A 20,545-nucleotide genomic window follows, 5' to 3' on the forward strand; every position below is an offset into this window, starting at 1 on the left:
GATATCTATATATTGTATTAAAGGTCGCCAAAGTGGCGTGTCGCGCCAGTGGGCAAATCGTCCTCCAAAGGTACCGGAGCCGGGTCGGTGCCAGTTAAGAGGTTTTAAAGGTTAGGGTTAAAGGACGTACTTGCGTTGGAAGTGTCCCGTCTGAGGCTTGAAGAAAGAAAGGCCGTAAGACGTCTCCTTGGTGCCGTAAGAAAACTGGAAGGTGAGCTTCTCAGCCCGACCGAACATGTTGGGCAGCTTCAGACCCAGCACCTGAGAGAGAGGGGGGGGGGGGGGGGGGAGAGAGAGACAGAGAGGGGGGAGAAAGAGAGGGGGGGAAGAAACACAAGGAGGAGAGAGAGAGACAGAGAAAGACAGAGACAGAGAGAGAGAAGGATAGACATAGCAGAGAGAGATGGGGGGAGGGAGAGAGAGAGGGGGGGGGGGGGAGAGTGATGAGAGAGAGAGGGGGGAGAGACACACAGAGAGAGAGGGGGGAGGGAGAGAGGGGGGGAGGGGGAGAGAGAGAGGTGGGGAGAGAGAGAGAGAGAGAGGGGGGGAGAGAGAGAGAGAGAGGGGGGAGGAGAGAGAGAGGGGGGGAGGAGAGAGAGAGGGGGGGAGAGACACAGATAACGACCATCGGTTGAGTGATAGTAAAGGGTTAACCTTCTGTCGTGTGGCAGTGAAAGGGTTAAGTGTTCAGTGCTGCTTGGCCCCGATACATTTGATTCCCTGTTTATGTAATATAATTTGTGGAACCAAATAAAGTATTAAAATGTGTGTCTCTCTGTGTGTGTGTGTGTGTGTGTGTGTGTCTCTGTGTGTGTGTGTGTGTGTGTCTCTCTCTCTGTGTGTGTCTGTGTGTGTGTGTGTGTGTGCTCTCACCATGCTTCCTTCATTGTTCCCGACCATGGTGTTGTAACTTCCCGTTAACCTCTTCACCTCCGTCACTTCAAACGTTACGTCCAGCCCATTGGGCAAAGCGTCTGCACCTGTAGAAGATGAACCACATCAGAGGCTGCTTCTCTCTCTCTCTCTCTCTCTCTCTCTCTCTCTCTCTCTCCATCTGTTTTTTCTGAAATGTAAAGTAGAAATACCCAGAGCACACTAACCAGTAGCTCCCTCCCTCTCTCTCTCTCTCTCCCTCCCTCCCTCCCTCCTCCCCTCCCTCTCCCTCTCAATTCAAAGGGGCTTTATTGACATGGGAAACATACATTTACATTGCCAAAGCCAGTGTTAAAACAAACTAAACAAAACATTCAAACAGAGAAATCAGAAGAATTTCAGAAGGAATTTTTTGTGTGATTGACAGTCTTTCAATCACTTCCTACTCTCCCAGTAGGTATGGAAGTTGAGTTATTTGCCATGTTTTCAAAGTCTCTTTGGGTGTTTGCAATTTGTGGGAAGTATATGTCTCTGATGTGAATGAATGAATGAATGAAAACTTTATTTAACAGATTGCAGAATGGGTACAATACAGTACGGCTCAATACATACAATTGTTAAGGGGATGCAGACCTGAGAAAGACGTTTGTCTTGTTTCCATCAGGGTCCCCCATTTTCAATTCATATAGACATTTATGACATACATAACATACATGACATTTATGGCATAGGGACATATAGGTATTTAGTACTGATACATTTGTGACATAGGCGGTATTCAAATATACAGTACTGTTACCCCTAGATCCTGACAGAGTATATACATATGATGGGGAGGGGACTGTACATTAGGAGGGGGTGGGTGGGTGGGAGGGGAATATACATACGGCGGGGAGGGAATATATACATGCGGTGGGGAGGAGACTGTCTATTAGGAGGTGGTGGGGGTTTTGGGCATTTACGGTGGCCAGTTTCGAATTGCAGCCTCCCGTAGGTGCTCTTTAAGGGCGGTTTTGAATGTGGGCAGGGATTCACATTCCTTTACAGCTTTGGGTAGGGCGTTCCACATTGTTGTGGCATAATTGCGAAACGTGTTTAGTCCCTTGTTTGAGCCGAATCTGGGTTTAACATGATTTGTTGAGCTTCCTCTGGTGTAGTGGTTGTGGTATTCACTGACCTTTGGGAAGTATTTTGACATGTACATGGGCACCCCGGTCGTATAGTGTATCTTGTAGACCAGGCCCATTGCAAGTTGCTGTACTCTGTCGTCTACTCTAAGCCATCCTAGGTTGGCAAAGTGGGCAGGGGTGAGGTGGGTTCTGGGGTTCAGGTCAAGTAGTAGTCTGACCAGTTTGTTTTGTGATGTTTGTAATTTTGTTTTAAGCGCCTTTGAGGTGCTTTGGTACCATGAGGTGCACGCATAGTCATAGTACCCTTGAATGAGTGCTCCTGCCAGAGTCCTCAGGGTATTCTTGTTTACCAGAGAGGAGATCCGGTACAAGAATCTAGTTCGTTGGTTGACTTTTTTTATTACATTGGATGCCATTTTGTCACAGGAAAGATTTGCCTCTAGGATGGAACCCAGGTAGGTAATTTCGTCTTTCCTTGTGACAATATTGTCACCCACTGTAACTGAGAAGCCGTCGGTCTTGCTGAGTTTGTTATTTGAACCGAAGAGAATGGACTCTGTTTTGCCCATGTGTAATGATAGTTTGTTATCAGCGAGCCATATGCAGATTTTGCCTTTGTCTTGGTATATATGTAGTATTATGCAGTATAGTGGTATAGTATCCATTTTTAGATTTTGATGATTAGTCGGTATCTTCCTAGTTCTGCTCTGCATGCATTATTTGGTGTTTTCCGTTGGGTGTGGCGAATGGATTTGCAAAATTCTGCATGCAGAGTCTCAATTGGGTGTTTGTCCCATTTAGTGAAGTCTTGGTTTGCAAGTGGGCCCCAGACCTCGCAACCATACAGGGAAATGGGTTCTATGACGGAGTCTAATATTTTGAGCCAGGTTTTAACACTTTGAATGCCCATAACGAGAATTCTCATTTTATTTTTTTTATTAGCAATCTGAATTCATATTTCAACAACCGAGTCTACCGTTGGTAAGCCTGCCCCACCAGGCGCTCAGATGTGAAAAAAGCGCCCCCTATCGTCTCCCAGATGGCAACGCACCCTTTTGGATTGGACTCAATGGAAATGGACAAAAAAAAAAAAATCCGGAATCCACATTTTACCTCTCATTTTACCTTTTGGAATGGCGATCAGGAATTGGAATAATCTATTTGGATACCATCTGATCTCAGGTAAGGAATCTATTTTACCAGTCTTAGGATAATCAGACCCGTTTTCACGGAGATATAAGCTTTTCCCCTATAATGTGATATGGCTGTTTGACTGTAAGAGTGATCAGGAACTGATCGTATACGTACACATATACTATCGATAATCTAGCGTTTATTTGAAAACGATTCATAAATAGGCCAAAAAACGACAACGTTCTAGAATATTACAGTACAGGGCGATTATCATGGAATCTTAAATTTTTTCGTGAAAACGAGGGCTTTTCAAAATGCTATAAAACGGAAATGAACAGATAAAAAAACAATCCGCTTCGACAATGTTGACTGGAAATGGGTCATTGATAATGCGACGGGCAGATTAGACACATAGCCATAATTTAAAACATAGATTAGGCGATATTAACACTATGGTCGCCAAAAACGCCGTACCACGTCATTCCCCGCCATGCTCATTCTGCCAAAGACGCCGTACCACGTCTTTGATATCAATATTTCAAAAATCTGTGATCGAAATCATATTTCTCCCCCGGAGACTTGAGATCTACTGTTGATCCCCTCTCAACTCTCCAACGGTTCAAGAGCGCCATCTGGTGGCCGATCGGCGGATCGCCCAGAGCGGAAACAGGAAATGGTGCTCATTCCAATTCGGTCCGATCACTCGCTAATAGTCCCAGGACTCGAGCTAGACACAACGGATAGCAATCAGTTACCAATAACTCGATAAACAACATGATTTGGACGTATATACTATTATACAACCTGGAAATGTATCGCATATTTCTACATCCCATAATAGGAATATTTCTGCTCCACGCTCATCGCCCAACGCTATGAGGAAGCTACGGTAAGATTCAGCGTTTTTTTTTAACGTGTTCGATATAACCCCCCCCCCCCCCCATCCGGTAAACATCAGATGATCAGTAGTAACTTCTAGAAGCACGTCCATTTGATTTTTTTTATCTCGCGCAGATTGCTATCAAACTGTATCATCTGATCTGATCATCAATATAATGCATTTAGGTCTATAAATCACGTTCTGGAGAAAGCTGCAGAAAACGATAAAAACATACTTTAGACCGTATTTTAGTATGAATATGTGAATGAAAATGTATAACGTTGCTACACCCTGAACAATAGATACTTGATGTTGAATGGGCCATAGTAATGTCAATTTAGCAATACAATTTAAAAAGTTATAGCCCTGCAAAGAAGGGGAACTTCTCCATAGACAAATAGAGCTGGCGGAGGATGGTATATTAAGAATATATAAGCCTGGCGACCAAAGTGTTAATGCTAACATTGCAGTGGATGGTGGGCATTCAAGCACTAAATGTGCGCCCTGTGCTGGGCACTGAAAGTGTTAATTGGAATGTCTAGCTTGATGTTCCTTTTGATGGCATAAAAAGCCCTTCTTGCTTTGTCTCTCAGGTCGTTCACAGCTTGGTTGAAGTTCCCTGTGGCGCTGATGTTTAGGCCGAGATAGCTGTAGTTTTGTGTGTTCTAGGGAAATTGTGTCTAGGAGGAATTTGTGTTTGTGTTGTTTAGGGCTGTCCCCGACTAAGGATTTGGATAGTCGACTATGATTGGCCAAAATGTGCCGTTAGTCGACTATTAGTAAAAAAAAAAATACGTATTTTTTTTATTCCATTTGGGCTGTGGGGGGTGCTTAATGTGTGAAGGAGTCAACTGAAGGCTTCTTGTCCTCTGCAAAAGCATGCAATTGGTCCACTGATGGATACATCTTGATATTTGTCTAGTCTAGTGTGTTCATTAGATGGGTGAAATCCTCTTTCAGTGCCTCTGTGCCTGTTTACGTAGGCAGTTAGCCTCTGGTATGCGTGCCATTAGCGTTAGCCACGCTTCTAGGCCTCTTTTCTTTTGGAAAGAATGATAAAACATATATATTTTTTTAAACATTATTATTATTATTATTTTTTTGTACTCGACTAAGAGGTTGGCAGTCGACTACGGCTCCTTTCGACCGATTAGTCGACTAATAGGGGTCAGCCCTAGTGTTGTTGTAGGCTGGGCCTTTTTTGGAATATCATGACTTTAGTTTTGGTTAGATTTACTGTCAGTGCCCAGGTCTGGGAGAATTTGTGCAGAAGATCAAGGTGCTGCTGTAGCCCTTCTTTTGTTGGAGACAGCAGCACCAGGTCATCTGCAAACAGTAGGCATTTGACTTCTGTGTTTGCTAGGGGGGTGCCAGGTGCTGCAGCTTGTTCCAATGTTTTTGCCAGTTCATTGATGTATATGTTGAAGAGGGTTGGACTCAAATTGCACCCGTCTCACCCCTCGGCTTTGAGGAAAGAAGTCTGTGTGTTTTTCCTCAAGCCTCACAGCACATGTGTTGTTGGTGTACATTGACTTTATGATAAATGCCACTTTCTAACAGCTTGTACAGCAGACCCTCGTGCCAGATTGAGTCAAATGCTTTTTGGAAGTCAAGGAAACACGAGTATAATTTGCTTTTGTTTTTATTTATTTGGTCGATTAGGGTGCTGAGGGTGAGAATGTGGTCTGTTGTACGGTGGTTTGGTAGGAAGCCAATCTGTGATTTGCTCAGGGCATTGTTGTTTGTGAGGAAATGTATGAGTCTGTGGTTGATGATCATACATACCCCTCTTCCTCCCTCCCTCCCTCTCTCTCTTCCCCCTCTCTCCCTCTCCCCCCCTCGCACCCCCTCTCTCTCTCTCTCCCCCTCCCCCGATGAGGGAACTTCTCCCCTACCTTCTGAGGTGTCGATCAGAACCTCCACGTCTTTGAAGATTCCCAGATGCAGCATCCTCTGTCTGGCGAAGTGGGCTTTCTGCATGACCTGCAAGGGTTAACCCAAGACACACAGCTTCATTAAGACCTGCAAGACACACAGCTTCATTAAGACACACAGCTTCATTAAGACCTGCAAGACACACAGCTTCATTAAGACCTTCATTAAGACCTGCAAGACACACAGCTTCATTAAGACCTGCAAGACACACAGCTTCATTAAGACACACAGCTTCATTAAGACCTGCAAGACATACAGCTTCATTAACACTTTCAGTGCCGGCCATTAACATGGTTAAGCATGGTTAAATGCCACCACCCACTTCAATGATAGCGTTGTGAACGCATAATCTCTGTCTTAAATTATGTGTCTAATCTGCCTTGCAGTCAACATTGTCGAAACGGATTTTTTTATTTTTATTTCTTAGATAGATTCCGTGATAAAAGGCATTTACTGGAATATTCTGGAATACACAAACACGTAATTTTTCGGCCTATTTATGAATAGTTTTCAAATAAACGCTAGATTATCGATAGCAGGGTTAGAAATTAACATTTTTTTTCAAGGGCTTTTTTTGCCCCCCTTAATTGATTTTCGGGGGCTTTTTTTTGTATTTCGGGGGCACTGAATTTTTATGATAAACGGTAGGGGTGGGACGGTTCACAAAATGGACGGTTTGGTTCGTATCACGATTTTGGGGTCACGGTTTTCAGTTCGATATACGTTAATCTTTATTAAAAAAAATTTAACACTCAAATCTAAACATGCTTCTCATTTATTAAAAATAAAAGGTTTACAGTGTTTACAGCCTTAAATAATGTTTGGCACACAAAGACCGAACCGACTGAAAAATATAGGCTACATTTGTCAAAGTATTAACACTTTGGGTGCCATGGGTTAAATTCATGATATACCATAGATTGCCAGCTCTATTTGTCTATGGAGAAGTACCCCTTCTTTGCATGGCTATAACTTTTTAAATTCTATTGCTACATTGCCATTATTAGGGCCCATTCAAAGTCCTATATGTATTGTTCATTGTGTAGCAACGTTAAACTTTTTCATTCACATATTCATACTAAAGTATGGTCTAATGTATAAGTATGTTTTCATCTCTTTCTGCAGCTTTCTTCAGAACGTGATATATAGCCCCAAATGCATTATATTGATGATGCAATAGTTTTATGGCAATCGGCGAGATATAAAAAATTCCAACTAGACATACTTCTAGAAGTTACTACACGTCATCTGATGTTGACCGGATGGGCTAGGGGGCGTTTATAATTCCGTGGGCAGCGTTATACCAATCATCTAATGTGGGTCAAATGTTGATCATAGCAGTTAGTATCGAAGACGGTAATTTTACACGCTAAAACTCACCCCAGTCTCCTCGCGCCGTTGGGCGATCAGCGTAGAGTAGAAATTTTACCATTATGGGATGTCGATTTACCCGGTCCATTTCCAGGTTGTATAATGGTATATACGTCCAAATCATGTTGTTTATCAAGTTATTGGCAATGGATCGCTATATATTGTGACGAGCCAGAGTGCCGGGAGCCAAACCGAGTGCCCGGAAGTAATATGGCCGACCAGCACAACCTCCACAGCACTTCCTGTTTGGCGATTGCGCCGATCGGCCACCAGATGGCGCTCCTGAACCGCCAGAGAGCTCAGTGGGTCCTCCTGGTGGATCTCAGGCCAGCGGAGGGGAAATATGAATCCAATCACAGATTTTTTAAATATTGATATTAAAGACGCTGTAAAGCGTCCTTCGGCAACTTGAGCATGGCCGGGAAGGACGCTGTAACACGTCTTCTGGCAGTTAAAGTGTTAACTTAGTGCAAACAAACAATATGCTCAGCCAGCACTAGACTTTCCTTTCTTTAATTAATATAAACACACAAAAACAATGTCAACCATGTTTAAATTCCCTGATTGTCAGTTCTTAATGGAAAGATTCGTTTTCTGCTTGAAATTATATGTTTCTGTCTACATTTATTTAGACTAACATTATTTAAATATTGAGTGCATCTGTGGTGGATTACGCAATTCGGTGAGTTGGAACTATCTATGGGTTGGCGCCGGGTCCCCACGGACATTTTAGTGTCACGCACCTTCAGCAATGTTATTATCAGCTCCGGTAACGTTAGGAGGTGATGGCATGCAGTGGGAAAGCGGCAATAGTCCCGGTTGGAGTTAATAAAACACAGTTGTATGTTAGCCTTCTTGGATGTTGAATAAACGCCTATCATTGTCTTTAAACACCCCGCCTCTCAGACTCCCATTTCCTCCTCTGCTACAGTAGCTACGGTGACATTTCATTGACTGTACAGTATTAGCTTGCGGGCTGCGTCGGGCTACCATAGTTAAAACGTGCGTTGTGTTTACGAACTGCTATGGCAAGATGTGTGTAGGCCTATGTAATGTTAATGGCTATGTTTTTAAAGTCGTAATGAAGATTGATTTATATTGTGCGTGCCATTTTTACACAAACTGACTAGCACCTGGCTGGCTACAGTGCTGCTGCTGCTGCCTGCAGCCAGTGCAGAACACCGGCTCCGCCAAATGATTTTTTTTATTTGCGCGTCATCTGAACCGTACGATACAGACGCTCCATTACCGGATAAATATATATATAATTAGTAAACTGTCGGGGGCATTAAGTGCCCCCTTTAACTGATTTTCGAGGGCATTTTGTCCATTTTCAAGGGCATTATGCCCCAAGCCCCCGTTAATTTCGAACCCTGATCGATAGTATATGTGTACTTATGCACTCTATAGAGGCGGGCTGAAAAAACGATTCTCTCATTTCCTCATCAGCGATCACAACCACACACACACACACACGCATAGGGCAAACGCTTATATATCTGTGAAAATAGCTCTGATTATCCTAAGACTGGTAAAATAAATTCCTTACCTGAGATCAGATGTTATCCAAAAAGATTATTCCAATTCCTGATCGCCATTCCAAATATCGATCACGCTTATTGATTACAGTGTTGGGTACTGTAAATACATAATGCACGTGTTTTCCGGGCCGGCGAGCACAATGGATTCTTCAGTTGGCTTGAAGGAAAAGTAAAATGAGCAAACTGGCCACCCCCCCTTCGTCAGTGTAAAGCAGCGGTTCCCAAACTTTTTTGGCCATGCACCCCCCCGTCACCTCCCGACCTAGCTGACCCAATGCCCAACATAAAAAAGACAACCCAGTATATTCATAGGCGCACTAAAGGCATCAGGTTTAATCCAATAAGAACACATACCAAAGTATGACAAACAAAATAAAATACTTCACCACACGAAAGAACAAAATTGGCCAAAAAACTAAAAAAAATATTTAAACCACATCTGAGATGCATCCATAGGTGGGAAATATGTCCGTAGCTGCTCAGCGAGTTGGTTGAGGTGTTCTGTTATTAGGCTTTTTCCAGGTTCACCCATGACAACTTTGTGTCCCTCCAAGAACGCATGAAGTGTATAGGGGGAAACACATGAGCATAATACGCTGCCACAATAATAGCACACCGGTCCCAGTCGCGCGCCTATGGCATTTTGGCAGGAAGTAAAGTGCATTTTGGATACATATTTTTTTTTGTTATTATTATTATTAAAACGTACGTTTTTTTATTTAAAAGTTTAGTAAATTTCATGATTTACACAGTGAAAATCCCCATTTGAAATAATGTACATTAGTTATATTTATTAGTAAAATAACACCATAGCACAGCCAGGGGAGGAAACTAACTTTTTGGCTTACCAGCCAACTGGCGAGTATCTGATTTTTTTTACCAGCCAAACAGATTTTTTACCAGACAAAAAAAATCGCCAATTGTGATAATTACTTCTTTGTATGTCTTCGTCTAAATAGATTTTCAATCATAGTAAAATAATCACACCGTGTCTCTACTCTTTAAAATATTTATTAGCATAAAACATTAATCTCTACTCTTCACAATATTAGCATAAAACATATTAACATGAAAGAGGTATCTATTCTGGACTGGGTTGGGCTGAACTGGGCAGTGAAAGATGCTGGGTTGGGCAGTGAAAGAAAAAAACCGAAGTATGTTGTGAAGTGTATAGATAGATGTGAAATGTATAGATGTAGCAGTAGTCTATCTGTATGTCATATGTTATGATGAATTGAAAATGGGGGACCCTGATGTAAACAAGACGAAAGTCTTTCTCTGGTCTGCCTCCCCTTAACAATTGTGTGTATTGAGCCGTACTGTATTGTACCCATTCTGCAATCTGTTAATAAAATTTTCAATCAATCAATCAAGTTAACTTTGAACCTCGGTTGTCAAGCCTCGTCAATGTTGTGTATGCATCTGGGTAGGCACACTGTGCCTTTAAGACAGCACGGTGGTCTTACAACAGTGCTGTGAAGTACCGTGGTAACGTCAGTTGGGTTGGTGTGCTGTTGTACACAGTGCACTGGTTGAGCTTAGCTAGCCCCTTTCGTGACTGCGATGTGCAAGCCAGGGGCTTTTGAGCATGAAATAAAATGTCTAACCTTACGTCGTAGTCCGGTGCTTTTTTGGAAACATTATAGTCATAACAGATACACCTAGCTGGCTGCTTTGAGCACACGGGGCTAACGTTAGCTAGCAAGCAGCTATCGCTAAAACGCTAACTAGAAGCTAAGACTAACATTACACCTCTGTGATTTAAATGTGTCCTTAGTAACTTATACTCGAGGGTTGTGCTAGGGTTGGATGCAGTTCCCCGTTGGTCAGTCTGTCTGTTTTCCATCTTCTGCTGTGTTTAACGTTATCCGTTTGAGAGTGCTCCTGATGGCTAGCCTAGTAACGCAGGACTTTTATCATTATATGTCCGTGGGTTGGCCAGTACTGCGCGAACTTTTATTAAACATTATATGTCCGCGGGTGGTCTTGTGCAGTGCTCTCGTGGCACTGTCAACTAAGCACTCAGAAGACGCGCACCGTTTGCCAGTGCAGTGATTGCAGAATGTTTTTTTTTTTGTATACTCGCCAGACTGGCGAGTGGTCTTCATGAATCACTCGCCAAACGTAAAAAATACTCGCATTTGGCGAGTAAAGTGGCCTAATTTCCTCCCCTTAGCACAGCCATTAGCCTTTTCATGTCATGCACCCCCAAGAGGGCTCTCGTGCACCACAAGGGGTGCGCGCACCACAGTTTGGGAACCACTGGTGTAAAGTAATGGGGTGCAGTTACACAGGGAGAGACGATAGGGGGCGGTATCTTCCCAATTGAGCTCAGAGAGACTCTGCAGCACTAACCCGAGGCTCGATTGATGAAATATGAATTCAAATCGGCAATAAAAAAAAAGACAAACAAACGCTATATAGCGTCGGGGGCACTCAAAGGTCAGCATGAACTAACGACAAAACGCGTCCGTGGCACTCAATGTGTTAAGACCTGCAAGACACACAGCTTCATTAAGACACACAGCTTCATTAAGACCTGCAAGACACACAGCTTCATTAAGACCTGCGACCTGCAAGACACACAGCTTCATTAAGACACACAGCTTCATTAAGACCTGCAAGACATACAGCTTCATTAAGACCTGCAAGACACACAGCTTCATTAAGACCTGCAAGACATACAGCTTCATTAAGACCTGCAAGACGCAGCTTCATTAAGACACACAGCTTCATTAAGACCTGCGATCTGCAAGACGCAGCTTCATTAAGACCTGCAAGACACACAGCTTCATTAAGACCTGCAAGACACACAGCTTCATTAAGACACACAGCTTCATTAAGACCTGCAAGACACACAGCTTCATTAAGACACACAGCTTCATTAAGACCTGCAAGACACAGCTTCATTAAGACACACAGCTTCATTAAGACCTGCAAGACACACAGCTTCATTAAGACCTGCAAGACACACAGCTTCATTAAGACCTGCAAGACACACAGCTTCATTAAGACAGTTTCATTAAGACACACAGCTTCATTAAGACCTGCAAGACACACAGCTTCATTAAGACACACAGCTTCATTAAGACCTGCAAGACACACAGCTTCATTAAGATACACAGCACAGCTCCATCATTAACACATCAATGAGGCCCCTGCTTGGTTACAATACGTACATCAATGAGGCCCCTGCTTGGTTACAATACGTACATCAATGAGGCCCCTGCTTGGTTACAATACGTACATCAATGAGGCCCCTGCTTGGTTACAATACGTACATCAATGAGGCCCCTGCTTGGTTAGTGGTTACAATACGTACATCAATGAGGCCCCTGCTTGGTTACAATACGTACATCAATGAGGCCCCTGCTTGGTTACAATACGTACATCAATGAGGTTCTTGGCGTTGAAGACTTCGGAGATCTCGGGGCCAAGCAGGTCCTCTTTAGTTCTTCCAAGGCCCTCGATGTTGACGTGTTGGACGACAACCTGCAACCAAGGTTAATAATAGTTAAAGGTGCTATGTAATATTAATAAATATATATATATTAATAAGTAAGGGATAATGTATAGCTACGAGGTCATTGTCGCAAAATAATTGACCAACACGGAGTTTAGAATACCGAGGCGCCTCGCCGAGGTGTTCTAAACGTAGTGAAGGTCAATTATTTTGCATCAATGACCGAGTATAGGCTATACATTATCCCGCTTATTACATGGCTAACTTACTAACAATATACCTAATTCATTTTACACCATCGACAAGACGAGATCAAATGCAGACGCAGTTGTTGTGTGGCTCCGCTGTCATTATTATTATCGCCGGCAGCCGGCAGGTGTGACTGATTGCCTGATGCAGTGTGTGTCAGTGGGCTTGATTGCTGCAGCTGCGAACAGCGGTCATTATTGCTCGGCAGAGGTCCGTTATAGAGTAATTTCGACGAATGTTAAAACGCCATGTAATAATATATTAATAATACATTCGGAGCTTTTAGACAGGTGCAGAATAAAAGTATACATTCATCCAAATGTAATGTCATCTCTAAAGCCACAGTAAGGGCTGCGCTGTATGGTGGTCTAGTATCGTATGTAGTATTATGCAGTATAGTGTTCTAGTATCGTATGTAGTATTATGCAGTATAGTGCTCTAGTATCATGTAGTATTATGCAGTATAGTGCTCTAGTATCATGTAGTATTATGCAGTATAGTGCTCTAGTATCGTATGTAGTATTATGCAGTATAGTGTTCTAGTATCGTATGTAGTATTATGCAGTATAGTGCTCTAGTATCATGTAGTATTATGCAGTATAGTGCTCTAGTATCGTATGTAGTATTATGCAGTATAGTGTTCTAGTATCGTATGTAGTATTATGCAGTATAGTGTTCTAGTATCATGTAGTATTATGCAGTATAGTGCTCTAGTATCGTATGTAGTATTATGCAGTATAGTGTTCTAGTATCGTATGTAGTATTATGCAGTATAGTGCTCTAGTATCATGTAGTATTATGCAGTATAGTGCTCTAGTATCGTATGTAGTATTATGCAGTATAGTGCTCTAGTATCGTATGTAGTATTATGCAGTATAGTGCTCTAGTATCGTATGTAGTATTATGCAGTATAGTGCTCTAGTATCATGTAGTATTATGCAGTATAGTGCTCTAGTATCATGTAGTATTATGCAGTATAGTGCTCTAGTATCGTATGTAGTATTATGCAGTATAGTGCTCTAGTATTGTATGTAGTATTATGCAGTATAGTGCTCTAGTATCGTATGTAGTATTATGCAGTATAGTGCTCTAGTATCATGTAGTATTATGCAGTATAGTGCTGTAGTAACATGTAGTATTATGCAGTATAGTGCTCTAGTATCATGTAGTATTATGCAGTATAGTGCTCTAGTATCATGTAGTATTATGCAGTATAGTGCTGTAGTATTATGCAGTATAGTGCTCTAGTATCGTATGTTATTTAACCTTTATTTAGTGACAGCTGTGTGTTGTTGAATGAATCGTGGCATTCTGGGGCCTTTTTAAAAAAAGATAATATAAGATATTACTTTATTGATCCCCCTGGGGAAATTCAGGTATCATAGCAGCATGGGGGAGGGGAAGTACAGGTAGTAGAAGACACAGGTCACAAAATTATAGTACAGTGGAGAATAAAAATAAAAATAGAATAAAAAGGCAGTGTAAACAATATACAATATAGTTAACTCTGGACATGCGCATATGGGCAACAAGGTGCAAGATGAGGGTATGTATGCCCTCTCAATTATATTTGCCCTACAATAAAGTTACAATATATAATCTAAAAAAATGAAATGCTAAAATGCTAAATATATGCAATATATAATCTAATAATCCAATAATGTAAAGCGAATCTAATATATAATATATAATCTAAAAATTCTAAATGCTAAATATATGCTCTGATGAAGTATACACATAAGGTGCTGTGTGCATAAAGTAAGTATGCAGGATCCATCTCACCCTGGTAACCATCATTTCACACGCTTGCCCTCGGGTAAACGTTTTAGAACCACGCTCACGTGCACAAAAAGGGCCATTTGTGCACTAAATGCTGCTGAAATATACTCTCCCCTGCAATAGGACGTGGAATATCCTGTGAAATTGTGCAAATGTTTGCATACAACGTAATAGCAATAGTGTAATAGTGAGTTGTTTTTTTAATAGTATTTGCACTGCAATATATTGCACAGGCACTGTGATCACTTTTTAAATAGTTTTTATATTATTATCTGTTTTTGTATTACTACGACGCGTAACACCTGCCTGTGTGAACGGTGCTTTGCACACGCCATTATCTATACATGTGGCCATATATCCTTTTCATCGTTGCGTGTGTATGTTTTGCCAGGTTGCCGTGGTAACCATGTGTGCCCACTTTGGTGCCTAGATCCCCTCACCCGGTGCTGGTAAATCAGGGTACCCCCTAGGGATGGGTACCGAATTCGGTACTTTTGAGGTACCGAACCGAAACACGTCGGTACTACCGAGTATCGAATCAAGTGAGATACCAAAAAAAAAATTATAATAAATTAATTTTTATTTTTATTCTTTTTTCATGTCAACGTTCACACGCACAATATGCTTACCTAGGATTTGACTTGATTCAACAACAAAGCAGTTGGAGCAATGACAAGCCGAAAACTGTCGAAATTGTAGTTATTTGAAGTTTGGATTTTTTTTTTTTACGACTGAGGTAGGTAAATTAAATTTCTTGAGACTAAAGTACCGAAAAAAGGTACCGTTGGGTACCGGTATCGATTCACAGGTACCGGTATCGGTTCAAATGTGAAAGGTACCCATCCCTAGTACCCCCCCCCCCCCCACACACACACACACACACATCTTCATCTGTTGTGTAACAACAGGGCGGGATCCACAAAGAATGGATTGCATTGCACCCTTACTTACAATTCATTATGAATTGAAAATGGGGGACCCTGATGTAAACAAAACCTGTGCGGTGATTGATTGATTGAAAACTTTATTAACAGATTGCAGTTTGGGTACAATACAGTACGGCTCAATACACACAATTGTTAAGGGGATGCAGACCAGAGAAAGACTTTTGTCTCATTTACATCAGGGTCCCCCATTTTCAATTCATAATGAATTGTAAGTAAGGGTGCAATTAGCACCGTGCAATCCATTCTTTGTGGATCTAGCCCTATGTGTCTGACTCTGTTGCACCTTCATCTGCCGCTCATAAAAAAACCAACCCTGAACCCTACAGTCATAGGCAACTACCGCCCTGTCTCTCTTCTCTCCTTCCTTTCTAAAACACTTGAACATGCTGTATCCAACCAACTTAATGCTTATCTCTTACAGAATGACCTCCTAGACCCTAATCAGTCAGGCTTCAGGACTGGTCACTCCACAGAGACAGCCCTCATTGCGGTCACAGAGGCACTTCACTTAGCAAAAGCGAAAGGCCTCTCCTCTGTCCTGATTCTCCTAGATCTATCTGCAGCCTTCGACACAGTCAACCACCAGATCCTCCTTGCGGCCCTCGCAGGAATGGGAGTGGCTGGCTCTGCGCTGACATGGCTGTCATCATACCTCAATGACCGCTCCTACCAAGTGTCATGGAGAGGGACCCTGTCGGCCACCCGCCCCCTGCGGACGGGTGTCCCCCAGGGCTCGGTTTTAGGACCCCTTCTCTTCTCCCTCTACACTAAATCACTGGGTAACATTATCACGTCTCATGGCTTCTCCTACCATTGTTATGCCGACGATACTCAACTCTTCCTCTCCTTCCCTCCCTCAGATATCCACGTCTCTGAGCGGATCTCGGCCTGTCTGTCCGACATCGCCGCCTGGATGACGACCAACCACCTCAAACTGAACCTAAGCAAAACAGAATTGCTCCACCTGCCGGCCAAATCCTCCCCCCTAACCGACCTTTCAATCACAGTCGAGAATGCAGCTGTGACTGCGTCCCCGACCGCCAAGAACCTTGGTGTTGTCCTCGACGACCAGTTGAAAGTTGAACTTCTCTGCTCACATCGCAGCGACGACCAGAACCTGCCGATTCCTCCTGAGCAACGTCAGAAGGATCCGCCCCTTCCTGACAAAAGAAGCCACCAAACTCCTCGTCCAATCAACAGTCATCTCCCCCCTCGACTACTGCAACGCACTGCTCGCTGGCCTCCCGGCCACTGCCACTAAGCCTCTTCAACTCATTCAGAACGCAGCGGCCCGCCTGATCTCAAACCTACCGAAGTCGGCCCATGTCACCCCACTTCTTAGGGACCTGCACTGGCTCCCGATTGCTGCACGAATCCGCTTCAAGGCCCTCGACCTAGCATACCGTGCGGTAAAGGGAACCGCTCCCGCCTACCTCCGGTCAATGGTCTCTAACTACACACCCTCAAGACCCCTACGCTCTGCATCTTCTGGCCGCCTCAGACCTACTCCTATCCAAGCTCCGGGAGGGTCATCAAAGATAAGTCGCCTATTCTCAGTCCTTGCCCCACAATGGTGGAATGAACTACCCACCCCAGTTAGGACAGCCAAATCACGTCCAATCTTTCGCCGTCGACTAAAGACGCACTTCTTCAACCATTATCTGAATAAAAAAATAAAAAATAAAAAATCTAATCCTAACTAACCGTACTGTCATGCACTTGTCCTAATAAACTAACCTACACTGTAGCACTCAACACTTTGATGAACATTGTTGCTCAGCTGATAAGAGTTGTGCCCTTCCTGATGGCTTGTCGTACAGAACTTGTAAGTCGCTTTGGATAAAAGCGTCAGCTAAATGACTAAATGTAAATGTAAATGTAGATGTAAATGATTTAATGCACTATTCACTGGTCTCCCCAAGAAAACTACTGAAAGACTCCAGCTCATTCAAAACTCTGCAGCTAGACTACTAACCAATACCAAAAGGAGGGAACACATTAGTCCTGTCTTAGCTACTCTACACTGGCTTCCTGTAACGTTTAGAATTTATTTGAAGGTGCTTCTCATCACATACAAAGCTCTAAATGGACAAGGACCCAGCTACATTGCTGACTCTCTAATAAACTACACACCCGCCAGAACACTGCGATCATCAGATGCAGGTCTATTAGAGGTCACCAGTCATAAGAAGATCGGTGATGCAGCCTTTGTAAACTACGCCCCAAAACTGTGGAACACGTTACCCAACAATATTAGGGAAGCCAATACATTAGAACCTTTTTTTTTTTAAAGGCAGCTTCTTTACCAAAGCATTTGACTGACTTTACACTATTATACTGTACTATTTCTCTGTGATTGACATTGCACTATTTATCTATGTTTTAATGTTTTTATTCTCTTTTATTTTATATATCCGAGGCTGGACATCCGTATTAGTCAATTACTGTTTTCCCACAGATAGGCGGGATGTTTTGGGACCGTGAGCAGGAAATGTGAAAGGCTTTACAGACCAAGTCTTGGTGTATTATTATTTTTATTGCACTGCACTATTTTACTGTCTATTGCTTTTATTACTGGTTCGAAACTGTCTGGTATTAAACTGTGTGGGTATCAAGCAAGAAAGACTGTCAGACTTTAAAACTGTAGGACCCAGGCCTAGAACTGCACCCTGAGAGGTAACTGCGCCCTGAGAGGGAGGTTTGCCCCGAGTAGGAGGTTCGAAGGGTCAAAGTGGGTGTCAGGCAGGAGGGAAGACTGTCAGGTTTTAAACTGATACCAAACAGAAGGTAAAGACAACTTTGAACTGTACAGTAACAGTAATCCAGAACTATTTTATTGCACTGTAAAGAAACTGTGATTTTATAGTATATCTGCACTTTATGTGCTCAATTCATCATTCATGTCTTTCACATTCTACTAAAACTGAATCAAACCATAAACAAGGTGGCCTGTTGGGATGTTAGATCCTAATGTGAAACACTGTGATTTTATGTCTGCTCATTTTACCATTGCTATTATTTAACTTATTTTTACTTTTAACTCTATGCCCCACTATCCGCTGGGTGCAAGGTGCATACTATAACCTTTATCATGTTTTGTAACAGATTACAGAAATTCAAGAAGCCTATTGGAACATGAGGTTCTGATATGATTTGATTAATATATTTGCATTATTTTATCCCACTTTATGCTTTGCTCTTGCTGCTAGTTTTACACAGATTTTATGTCTTATTTCTTACTGATGTAAAGCACTTTGAACTGCAATCCCCTGTATGAAAGGTGCTATACAAATAAAGTTATTATTATTATTATTACTGTCCTGTTGTATTGAGCCGTATTGGCAGACTGTTCCAGGTGTGGGCTGCTCTCACAGAAAAGGCTGCCTGACTAAAGTTATTATTATTATTATTACTGTCCTGTTGTGTTAACACACTGAGCACCTGAACACCCAGACCGTGCCACTTCACATATTCAGATTCAGTTTATCGCCCGTATTTATTGTAAGGTATAATATAACTGATATGAGGGTCAGGGTTAGACACACAGACCCTCATCTGCACCCCTTTGTTTACTCGCCCATATTCATTTAATTATATTGTTACACTGTTCATTTTTATCTTTACTATAGTTTTATTGCCTATATTTATGTCTTCTACTATTAGTATTACCCTGCCCATACATGTACCTCCCCTCCCCCATGCTACTATGATGCCTGAACTTCCTCAAGGGATCAATAAAGGAATATCTTATCTTACTGTGTGGGAAAGGTGTAACGTGTGTGTGTGTGTAGCGTTTCAGCAACACTAATAGTCGAGGTATGCTGGTTCCAAAACCATTCATATTCAATGTGACAGAGACAAACCCACGTCTTTATTCTCGAGGATCTCCTGCTTGGTGTCGTGCTCGGGCTCGGGCAGCTCCATCATGTCGTCGGGGTTGACCCCCAGGTCACGCCCGTGCATTGGCAGAGGATCCAGGCTCTGTGTGAGCATCCAAGAAACAAGGGTGTTAATAACAACACAACTGTATATATAGCTTCGTCATACATTCAAGGGGCACAGCTGCCCGTCATGTGAGAGACACGCAGGGGTGAAAGAGGGTGGGTGTGAGCATCCAAGAAACAAGGGTGTTAACCCTTTCACTGCCATACGACAGAAGGTTAACCCTTTACTATCACACAACAGACTGCGATGCTCCATCATTAGTGTAGTGCTATGACCACTAATGATGGAGCATCGCCGTCGGTTGTGTGATAGTAAAGGGCTAACCTTCTGTATTGTCAGTGAAAGGGTTAACCGGCTGTCGTGTGGCAGTGAAAGGGTTAACAACACAACTATATATATATATAGCTTCGTCATACAAGGGGCACAGCTGCCCGTCATGTGAGAGACAGAGAGAGAGAGACAGGAGAGAGAGAGAGAGAGAGAGAGAGAGAGAGAGAGAGAGAGAGAGGGGCGTGGGTGTGGCTTCACATGTAGGACCTTGTGGGAAAAGAAGGTAGCGTGTTTGTTGACCCACTTGGTCATAAAAAGGTAAAAACGTTGAGACCTGATGTCTCATTATTATTTCAAAGGCTTGCAGACAAGAAGCCACGAGGGGGGAGAGGTTGGTAGATTGGTAAATTGGTACAGTAGCCAAAAGGAGTTTTGATTGATTGATTGAAAATTGTATTAGATTGCAGAATGGGTACAATACAGTACAGCTCAATACACACAATTGTTAAGGGGATGCAGACCAGAGAAAGCCTTTCGTCTTGTTTACATCAGGGTCCCCCATTTTCAATTCATCATGAATTGTAAGTAAGGGTGCAATTTCTGTGCTCTGTTCAATTATGCAATATGCGGCGAGCTGACTGTAAATCATTGTTATTAGCACCAGTGATGATATCGATTATCAGGCTGGTTTGACATGCATTTGTTAGTTTAGGTGCATTATGTTCGTCTCTGGGTCACTGCGGGGGGTCTGTCACCGGGACCACCACGTTACACCGAGTCCCGTCCTGCAGAACACCGGTCACCCCCTGCACCATGATACAGAGGAAACCAGGAGGTCATGTTAGAAGCTGGAAGAAGAAACATGTTTTACCTTCGCGTGGACGGTCCCCATGGCGGTGTGTTTTCGTCTTAAACGCCGGTCTTTGATTCAATATAAGCGGCGTGGAACAGATCGATCTGCTTTAAGAGATAAATAGATGAGATAGTGATAGTTTAGCTAACAGGACCAAGCCCCCTTCAGGGGAGAC

The 20,545-nt window shown here is 42.8% G+C and overlaps 1 protein-coding gene across 1 annotated transcript in view; it reads right to left on the reverse strand.

The window, feature by feature from the left end:
- samm50l (sorting and assembly machinery component 50 homolog, like) overlaps window positions 1–20,545 on the reverse strand; it is a 34,299-nt gene extending 13,754 nt beyond the window's left edge. Inside the window, exons 1-6 of the mRNA XM_084330089.1 lie at window positions 20,389–20,545; window positions 19,170–19,283; window positions 12,255–12,356; window positions 5,913–6,000; window positions 874–980; window positions 131–261 (exon numbers count right to left, since the gene is read on the reverse strand). Of these exons, the coding sequence (XP_084186215.1) occupies window positions 131–261; window positions 874–980; window positions 5,913–6,000; window positions 12,255–12,356; window positions 19,170–19,283; window positions 20,389–20,409 (563 nt within the window). The 5' untranslated portion in view covers window positions 20,410–20,545. The remainder of the gene's footprint in view (window positions 1–130; window positions 262–873; window positions 981–5,912; window positions 6,001–12,254; window positions 12,357–19,169; window positions 19,284–20,388) is intronic.

The sequence above is a fragment of the Notolepis coatsorum genome, assembly GCF_963971535.1.
Source record: "Notolepis coatsorum genome assembly, chromosome: 15".
Taxonomy (NCBI): Eukaryota; Metazoa; Chordata; class Actinopteri; order Aulopiformes; family Paralepididae; genus Notolepis; species Notolepis coatsorum.